The 10,180-nt window shown below is 62.8% G+C and overlaps 1 protein-coding gene across 1 annotated transcript in view; it reads right to left on the bottom strand.

Moving 5' to 3' along the window:
- The window catches only part of FAM207A (family with sequence similarity 207 member A), a 21,495-nt gene that overhangs the window by 4,537 nt on the left and 6,778 nt on the right, over window positions 1-10,180 (bottom strand). The window contains exons 3-4 of the mRNA XM_006922559.3: window positions 6,886-6,954; window positions 1,457-1,607 (exon numbers count right to left, since the gene is read on the bottom strand). Coding sequence (XP_006922621.1) covers window positions 1,457-1,607; window positions 6,886-6,954 — 220 coding nt within the window. The remainder of the gene's footprint in view (window positions 1-1,456; window positions 1,608-6,885; window positions 6,955-10,180) is intronic.

The raw sequence follows: 10,180 nt of genomic DNA, 5'->3' as shown, positions 1-10,180 counted from the left end.
ACACGCTTCCGTCAGGGGCCGCGGTCAGCGCCAACGGTGACGGGTCACGTCAACCGCAGGGGCCTGCACAGGGTGTGACGAGCAGGGCGCTGGCCCTCTGTGGTCTCCCCCGACAGCCCCTTCCCTGTCCACTGTCCAGTCAGGAGAGGTCTCCGAGCTAATCCCAGCTGAGGGGCTTCCTACAAAACGCCTGAGCAGCCCTCCTCAAGACCGTCAGCGAGAAAAGTCTGAGAAACTGTCACGGCCCAGAGGAGACCCCAGGGGAGTGACGAGCGATGCTGTGTGGTTTCCTGGATGGGATCCTGGACAGATAAAGCTTAAGTCAAATCTGCGGTGAGCTGAGCAAACTTTGGGCGTTGGGCGTTATCATTTTACACCGATCGTTACGTGTCGTGCTGGATCCTAAACTGTAACAAACACACACGCCAGTAACATAACTATTTTTGATAGGGAAACACGGGGACCCACGGCACTATCTCTGCCATTTTCCTGTAAAACTAAAACTGTTCTAAAGGAACATTTACTCAAACAAACAGCTCCCCAGCACCAAGACGCACCTGAGTGGGGACAGTGACCCCCAGCCAAGGGGGCCTCCGTGGCTGAAGGGCCGGCTGGGAGCCATCCCGCACCAGAGACCCCAGGCCAGCCCCAAGCTCAGCAGCAAGGGGTGGCCGGAATGGCCGGGGCCCAGCGGCCAGCTCCCCTCGGGGCCGGCAAACTCTCAGACAAGAAGCCAGAAGCAGGGAAGGCCGCCTGGCCCGCCTCTCTTCGTCAAAAGCCAGGACGGAACCCACACCTCAGGCTCAGCTCCGGTGGCCCCCTCATCTGGCCCGAATGTCCTGGGTACTTCCGCCCTGGGAGCCGGCCTGGGTGGCCCTGCACGTCCCCACCACGCTCACTGTGCGAGTGGGGGTGGGGGACCCTTTCTTCTCAGAGGGAGCAGCAGCGGGAGGGTCATTTTAAAAGGCAGATCAGAGACGAGCCAGCACACGGCGAAGGCGGGCACGGGGACAGCAGAGGCCCGACTCTGCCGACCGGCCTCCCTGAGGCCCTCCCGAGGCCAGGTCCGGGCGTCCTGCAGCAGCCACGTCACGCAGGGCAGAGTGAGCCCTGGAAGGACACGGGCTCCCGGGAGAGGCTGCAGGACGGGAGGGGATGGAGCCCAGGGGTGGCGCCAGAAGGAGCCGTGAGCGGCAGTGCCCTCCTGGGGGAAGGCCGGAGGCTGCGGTGCAGCAGTCCGTGCCGGCTGGGCCCTCACCGGGGAGGCCCGGTCCTCGTCGCCTCGAGGGTCGCCGCCTGCTCTCCTGGTGGCTCGGGCCGCGGGAGCCAGGGCTTTGTGTCAGGACCAGCCGCAGTGCCCGTTGGCCCCGGCCCCGTCACCCTCCTCTGCCCTGACCAGGGCCGTGGCTGCAGCACAGGGAGCCGGCCCCGTCCTGGTGTCGCAGGGGACACTCACCTTCTGGCGTGCGGCCGCCGGGAGCTGGCCTCCAGCTGCAGCAGCTCGGGGAGCGCATCCCGCAGGGGCTGGAGGTCCCCGACCACCACGGTGGCCCGCCGCTTCCGCTCCGCCTGGCGCTTCTGCTCGGCCAGTTTTATGGCTTCGATTTCTGAGGAAGGGGGACGGGGGGTTAGGGGGAGGCAAAGGCCGAGGGCCCTCAGGTCTGTCCTGCTGGCACCTCCAAGCCACCGTGGAAACGGGGGGGGGGGGCGGTCCTCTGCGCTATTTTCTGCCCTCATCACTCCGCTCTGATGACAGGGCAGACGGCAGGGCCGGCGCTGCAGGCACTGAGGACTCGGGCACGTGGGGGGCCAGGCACACACGGGCGGTGGGCACATCATTCTCCTCCACCTCCCAGGCGCCTCCTGGGGATGCACACGGAGAGTCCCCATGGGAGGAGGGGACAGCCTGGGAGGGGACAGGGAGCCGGATCCCTGACACTGAACTGCTCTGAGGGGTCAGGACGGGTGCCGGGGGATGGGTCTTGGAGAAGGCCTCCCTCCACTCGGCCACTGGGAAGGGGCCGGGACAGGGGACAGGTGGCAGGGCCTGGACGGTCCGAGGGTGAGGCTGTGGCCAGTGCCCTGCAGAAGGGGTTCGGCAGAGCCTGGACGGGGCACAGCCCTACTCTTTAATTTCCATTTAAAAATACATTTGTTTCAAAACTGCTAATATACGTACTTGGACACGTGGCTCCCAGCGTGGCTCGCTGGTTTGCGTGCACATCTTGGACAAAGCCCCCTCCCCCCACACACACCCAGGGCAACAGGCGGCCAGGCCACTGGTTCAAAGGCCATCAGAAGCGTCCCCCCGTGCAGCCGCCTTGCTCCCTCGCTCTGCCAGCAGGTGTCTTGTGTCCTTTACATATAAAAAGGCTCCGCTACTAAAAACCGCTCCAGACAAGGGCAGTGACGGGTGTGGGCTGAGACCCGAGCCTGAGACGCCCATCGCACCCTCAAACACGGCACGACCCGTTTGCTGCGCTATAAATAACGGTGCGGGCTCTGAATCACATCTACAAGGGAACGAAAAGCCACCTTCCTGACAAATGGCCAGGGCTCGGAAGATGCCCCCGGAGAAGAGCAGCCAGTGGCCCACACGGGACCCACAGGGGCCACTCCCTCATGCAGTGTGCTGACTTTACGGCCACCTGTCAGCCCCGCAGGGCGGGCGCAGGAGGCGATGATGGGCACAGCATCCACAGGGCCGGCTGGGAGGAACCGGGCAGCTGGATGGGAAGCCCACGCACGGGGACAGACTCGGGCCAGCCCACTGATCACTGCTGGCAGAGCCAGCTTCTCTCCAGCTCCCAGTTGGTCAGCCCGGAGCAAGCTCGGAAAGGCCCATCCTGACTGAGCACTTGGTCCCGAGCGCGGTCCCCAGCTAGGAGTGTCCCAGAGGGCCCAGTGCAGTGAGTTTCACCTGCACCACAGAGCTGAGACCAGGGCACAGGCCGCCCTCCCTCCCGGGGCCTTGTGCACTGAGCCCCATGCCACCTCTCAGAGCCCAGGGTGACTGGGTTTCAGGGTGACGACATGAGACCTTCCATCCTGTCAGGACGAGGGTGACCAGTTTACTCAGCACCTCACTACGCCAGGCGCCTTGCCCAGTGAGCTCGAGCACCCTGGGGGGCCAGGTGGCTGGGTTGGCCGGGGCGGGGGAGAGCAGGGACACGCCAACGCTGGGTGAATCAGAGCCGAGCATTTTAAAGTGACGTGCGGTGTCCAACTAGGGAGCGTCCAGACACACAAGGACGGTTCACGTGGGGACGTCTGCTGGAGGTCAATGGCAGCGGCTGCCACAGTCGCCAGGAGACGTGCCCAGAATAGGGCGAGCTTGCTACCCACTCCCGATACAGACAATGAAGGCGGAGAAAGTGGGGGTGGCCGGGCGGGGACTTGGGCCCCGGGCAGGAGCCGCATGTACACAGGAGCAGGAGGCAGGGGCACGGGCACAGCCCCCACACCCCACGCACGGAGTGGCAGGCTCCCCGCACCACGCACCACGAAGCCCTCAGCTCAGCCTCCCTCGCCACCCCTGCCACCTCCTGAGAGGAAAGCCACATGCGCATTTGACAGTGAATGTGTCACCTAAACAGCTCTGCGGCTTGTTTAGTCTCAGCTCAAACATTACTGTCCTCAGACACGGATGCCCTCCACCTCGGCCTGGGGTGCAGTGCCAGCGTGAGGGAGTGAATCTCAGGGGTGTCCGTCCCGTGCCAGTGGGCTCAGCTCAGGGCTTCCTCGGTGCCTTCTCAGCGGCCTCCACTGCTGCCCCCCATCTCCCCCCGCCCTGTGCCCGCTGAGACAGTGGGGGGTGGGCGGGGGGCTAGGGCACGCACTGCTCCCCTCACTCCTGGACGTGTCCTAAGGCCCAGGCCCTCTTCCAGGGAGGCGCACTGAGCCCCATGCCACCTCTCTGCAGGCCTCTGCGCCTCCGTGCCTGACCCGTGCACAGCCCCTTCGCTAACTTCTCTCTAGGAAACCCTGTGGCCTGGACGGGAGCCGGGGCTGGACTGACCCACACGCTGACATCCGTCCCAAGAGGAGCAGGTTTTCACAGCCAGCCCACTAGTGAGCAAAGGGGACAAGCAAAAAGTCCCTTCTGCCAACTTCGGGGCCTCGAGCAGCAAGTTCTGAAGCCCTGACTGTTGGGGCCTGGCCGGGGCTCAGGAAGGCCCATATGGACTGAGGCTTCTTCACCCCAAGCGTTTAGCTTAAAACTCGCTGGAGTCTGCATTAGGAAAGCATTTCACATGCAAATTAGGCCTCAGAGATGTTTGCGGGCTGAAACCAGCCTTGCTATCCAGAGCCAAGAAGGCTGGCACCAGCTCCCTTAAAGCCCACCCAGGTCCCATCACTGAAATCAGAAGGCGGGCAGTAAGAAGCACCCCTGTCGTCCGCTCCCTACCACCCAGCCCTTGTGTGCTGACCGGCGAAGGGGAGCTCCTCATAAACGGCTAGAACAGCACGCATGAGCCCGACCCGCTTCATGCAGCACTGAGGCCTGGGCTCCGCCTCCTGCACGAGGCAGCTCTTAGGACACTAGCCTGGCCCGACTCCTGGCCCCAGGCCGGAACGGTCCTCACGCCCTCTGTCGACACCACACCAAAGGCTGCGCGAACCTGAGTTTGGAAGGGAGGCAGAAAACGGTCTGTTTCAAGGGGCGTGAGTATTTATGCAGAGGACACTAAGGAAGCTACAGAGTGACTACGGGACTAACGCGCCATCTCGGCAAGGCCACCGAACACAAGGTTAACATCCGAACAAAAACACTTTTATGTACTAGCAGGAAACTGAAATGTGCAGCTCTTGAGAATTCCATTTACAACAGCTTCAAAAACTATAAAACAGTTAGGCTTATTTAAATAAAAAAAAAAAGCCACACGAGACACCGATGACAGAAACTAGAGGACACGTGTACCACGCCCACGGACGCGAAGAGTCGATGCTCCTAAAGTGGCAATTCTCCAAAACTGACCTACGGACCTAAAGCACCCTGATCCTCGGCCAGCCAGACTCCCGGCGCCGGTGGGCACGAGGGCAGAGCGGACCGGCCGACAGGACAGTTTACGTGGACACGCCAGGGGCCCGCACTGCCCGCGCGGTCCAGGGACGAAGCACAGAGAGGACCCCGGCCCCGCGTCCCAGGCCCACCGGGCACTGCAGCTGTCCGGCTGCCTGGCACTTGCTGAGGTGCGACAGCAGCGGCAGCCATCTGACCTGTCGCACAGACACCACAGCAATCGAACGAGGAAACAAAGTCGTCACGATAAACAGTGCTGGGACAACTGAATATCCTTAGCGAGTAAATAAGAAGAACCTCGACCAGCGCCTCACACCAGAGTCACTCGAGATGGAGCAGAGATTCAAACATAAAAGCCAGAACTAGAGCTGTAGAAGAACAGACGGCATCTTTGTAACCTGAGATGAGGCAAAGCTTTCTCAAACAAGACACACACATATACACTGACCAGGTAAGAGAAAAAAAGATAAATTAGACTCCTCAAAATTTAACTTCTATTCGTCAAAAAAATAAATGAATAAGAAAACGACCAGGCCAGTCACTGTCTGGGAGAAAAGCACCTGTAAAACACTCGCTGACAAGGACTGTCGTGCAGGGCACGAGAACTCAGAGCTCGGCACCAGAGGCACGGCCGCGGGATGCGCTCAGGTGCGGGGCACACAACTGGGCCACGAGCTCGTGACGCCGGCTCGTGGCAGTGAGCAGCATTCCACGAGCCACCGCCTGGCGCTTGACGGACAGCCACCACCGCACGCCGTTTTTTTTGCCGTGCGGCTGCGAGCCCCCGCCGGCGTCGGTGGGAGTGGAAACACATCACTGTAGAGAAACGTCTGGTAGCCGCTTGTAAAACTAAACATACAACCACCCTATGACCCCGCATTCCATTCCCAAGTATTTGCCCAAGAGAAATGAAAACACATGTCCACAAAAAGACTGGTAAGGAACGCTCGGCGCGGCCTTAGTCATAGCGGCCGAAAGAGAAAAAAGACCAGGTGTCCGTCAGCGGGGAACTGGGCACCAAGCTCCATGTCCATATAAAGAAACGCTTCTCAGCCACAGAAGCGCGGGGCCACAGGAGCACGGGGGAGTTCGAGGAACCCAGAAAGCGCACGCCCTCCGTGACTGGCACCTGCCGTGCAGGAGCGAGCCTACTCTGGGACCCGGACCGACCCGACAGCGCCTCCTCTGGGCGCTCGCGGGAGTGCCTGGGATGGTGAGCTGCATGGTGAAAGGGACTTTGGTTGCACGGGTGTGTGCACTTGTCATAAATCGCTGCATGGCACACTCAAGACCTGCATTTCATTGTATGTAAAGTTTACTTCGAAATAAAAACAAAAAAGACACTCCGGCAGAACCATTTGGGAGAAGGTGTAGGGAGGAGGTGTATTGACATCTGCAGCTTCCTGTGGAATGCGTCGATAAAACGGGGGTGGGGTGGGCGGGCCGACAGGAAGGGACAGGTATACAGATGGGTGACGGAAAGTGTCCACTGTCAAATCCGGGTAATAGGTGAAAGGGTGTTCCCTCCTACTTTTCTGTATGAAATTTTTCACGATAAAAACTTAAGTAAAATCAACTTGGGAGATGGTAACTAAAGCAACACTCAGAGGGTGATTTATAGCCCTTCACTCCTCAACAAAACATAAAAATAAAAGAGCTAAATAAGCAACTCAAACAGACCTGAAGAAGGCAAAACCAAGGTATTAATCATTCCCTTAAGAAATAGCCGAAAAGGGACAGAGAGCAGAACATTAATCGTAGGGGTCAGGCAGCGCGAGCGTGGCCCCCCGGCCCTCGCCGCGGCGCAGCAAGATGGACAGAGGCCGGGAAGCCGCCGCCCGGGGGACGCGGGGTGAACTCACTGTGCAGCCACCTCTCACGGCGCAGCTTCAGCTTCTCCTTCTTGGGCAAAACAGCCTTCGCCTGCGCACCTGAGGACAGAGCACACGACAGGCCCCGCAGGTGAGTGGAGGACAGAGCACACGACGGGCCCCGCGGGCGAGTGGAGCAAAAGCCTGGAGCCCCCACCCACGGCCACCTTCATGCTGCACCTCGGTGCGAGGCCCGGCCCGGCCCCTCGGCCCCCAGGTGAAGATGGAGCCGCGGGCTCCTGTGGCAGCCCCGAGGCCACAGCCTGGCACTTCCCACAGCTGCCCAGGCCGGTCCCGGGGTGACCAGCAGGAGGCGGCTGCATAACCGGGGCCGAGGGCCGCACCGCTCACAAAGAGGACACGAGAGGAGCCAGGGCTGGCGGGGAAGCTCGCGGGCCCGGGCGCGGGCACGCTGGAGCCGAGGCTCACGGGCTCCACGCTGAACTCCTCTGTGCGGGCGCACCTGCGGCCACGGGGCCAGCGAGTCCGGGGTCAGCCAGGGCAGCCCCGCGCCGCAGCACTGCCTCTGCCGGGGTACCGAGAACACCCGCTCGTTTCCACCGCGCCTGCCCCCACCAGGACGTGGGGTACAACGCATTCCAAGACACCTCCGTCCCTGAAACACAGGCCACCCCGCCCACCCTCTTGGTGCCCGCCCTGCTCGCCATCAGCTCCCATCCCACGCCCCCAGCACTGGCTGGCCACGGTGAGTCCACCCGGCCCAGGTCTGTGGCCTCCCCTCCCTCGTGAGCCTGTCCTCACCCCACAGCCTGTCTGCACACCTCCACTGTGCCCAGCTGACCTCTGCGCCCCAAATTCGGGTGCTGAAGCCCTAATCCCAGCACCTCACAATGTGGCAAGCATAGAGGTGGGGGTCTCTCATGAGGTAATTAAGTTGAAACGAGGGTGTTAGGGTGGCCCTAATCCGATGAATCCAACCAGTGTCCTTGTGAGAGATCAGGACACGAACACAGAGGGACGACCACGTGGGGACGGAGGGTGAAGACGGCATCTGCAGCCCAAGGAGAGAGGCCTCGGGAGGAACAACCTGGCCACACCGTGACCTTGACACCAGCCTCCAGAACTGGGGGGACAATGTCTGTGGCTTGAGCCCCTAGTCTGCAGTGTCACGGCTGAGCTGACCATCGAGCTGACCAACCCACCCAATCTCTCGAATGACAGAGCACTGTGCTCCCCGCCACCCGCCGGGCCTGAGCCTCGCCTCCCTGTAAATGGGCCACGTGGGACCCTCTTCTGCCAACGCCCACGAGAAGGGCATGCTCCCGCCGTACTCACGAGGACGCAGTGCTGGGGATCAGCTCAGGGGGTGCAGCATGCCCTCAGAGCCGACGGCGGGCGAGCTGCACAGGGACACCCCAGGGGAAGGGGACGGCCCAGCCCCAGGCAGCCGGAGAAGCGGCTAGAACACAGGAGGCCGGCACTGCCGCCTGGCACGGCTCCCGGAAACAGACGGTCACCTGGGAGGGGCGTGGCTCCAGGCACTGCGCCCCGCCGTTCTGTTTCCCAAGTTTTCTTCACTCTTCACATGGTACCTTTGTCACTGGGTGGCCGTTTACAAACCCCAAGATACAAACACAGCGGGGACAAACTGCCCTAATCAGACGGCGTGCCGGAGGACACCTGGTGGGATCACAGGGCCCGCAGCCCACGTCACCGTGGCCTCCAGAGCACGCCACCAGGCTCGGGTGCCCAAGCTGCCCTCTGTCGACGAAGGCCTCTCCACGACACGCTGGGAGACACACTCCAACGCGCTGGGCACGGCCCGAGGATGCGGTCCGAACCTAAGGGCCCGTGGCCACCGACAGACCACCACGGTCTGCCCTCGGCGCTGGGGGCGGCTGCGGTTTCTGTTCTGCGCCCCAGGGCGCTCTCCAGAGCTGCACCCCGAAGCAGGGCGGCCCCACCAGCCCCAGCAACCAATGAGGGGGTGGAGCGGGGGCGGAGCGGCTCCCACAGCGGGAAGGGAGGGCGGGGCCTGATGGGGGCGCAGGGCCGGGCTTCCATGCTCCCCGCCCTCAGCAGGCGGTCCGGGGCCTGGGGCCCCAACCCCGCACGGTGGGGGACGACTCCTGTCAGCTCCCCGGCTACCACAGAAGGGACAGGATCAAGGCACCTGTGGACGACTCCGGGGCACTGTGAGCACCGGCTCCTGAGCACGCCAGGTCAGCCACGCGGCCTCTCTCCCAGCAGTGTATGCACGCGTGTCCCCACACATGCCCATAGGCCGCGGGCCAGGCCCTCCACATACCACTGTCCAGAGCCAGGAAAGACATGCTGGAACGGAGCGGCTACGGCTTATCCTGTCCTGAAATGAGGACGGAATTCACGCACAGCACAAGGTGCGCCCACGTTGACCTCCCAGAGCAGGCAGAGTGGGACACAGGCCACTCCCCCGCCAAGGCAGGGCCGGGACCCACAACCCAGCCCCACGCCCCGAGCCACACACCTTGCCCCAGCCCTTCCCTCTCAAACGACCAGCAGGGTCCTCCCAGGCTGCCTCCTTGACCTTGCCCTTCCCTGCCTGTGCGTTAAAGAGACCCGGCTCCACAAAGACCAGGTGAAAACAGCCCACCTGTGGGTCCCCCATGTCACGGCAGGGCCAGAGCCACAGCATGGGGGCTCAGCAGCACCCCAGCTGCCAGACACCCAGAGTGGAGGCCCACACCTCCTGTCCTGCACTCGGCCGAGCACGCAGGACTTCAGGCCCCGTGGCCCGGATGGCCCTGGAGGCCGTGGGCGCCCCTCCCAGGGCCTGGCGGAGGCACTCCCGCCCAGGACCTACTCCCCACGGCGGACGCCCAGGGAACATGCCAGGAGCTCTCGGCCAGCAGCCTGCGACCGCCTCCACCACGGACAGCACACAGCTCCCACATCGGGAACGCCACCCCACCCCCACTGTCCTCAGGGGACCCAACGCGGCTGCAGGCATCACCAGGTGGTGCATCCTGAGGCCTACCCCCCCCCTTCCTCGGGCCCCCTCTCACGGCTGGGGGCAGGGTGGAGGCGAGAGAGGGACGTGGTGCAGAGGAGTCTGCCCCGTGACCGACTCAGGGCTGGAGGACAGACGGGATGAGTCCTCGAGTGGGCTTTACGGAAAACCCCTGACCCCTGAAGAGCGGGGAGAGCGGCCTTCCTGTCCGGACTAGGACCCACCTCTCCCATCTGGGCTCGGCCAGCAGGGGACGCAGCTCTGCCGCCCTCTGCTGGGAGGCCCCGCACCTGCACCTCTCAGGAGGCGTTTCTGAGGGACCCACAGTAGCAGATC

Source organism: Pteropus alecto, unplaced genomic scaffold (genome assembly GCF_000325575.1).
Source record: "Pteropus alecto unplaced genomic scaffold, ASM32557v1 scaffold339, whole genome shotgun sequence".
NCBI classification, from domain to species: Eukaryota; Metazoa; Chordata; class Mammalia; order Chiroptera; family Pteropodidae; genus Pteropus; species Pteropus alecto.
Note: the sequence above shows the minus strand (reverse complement) of the source record. Positions and strands in the feature narration are given on the sequence as shown.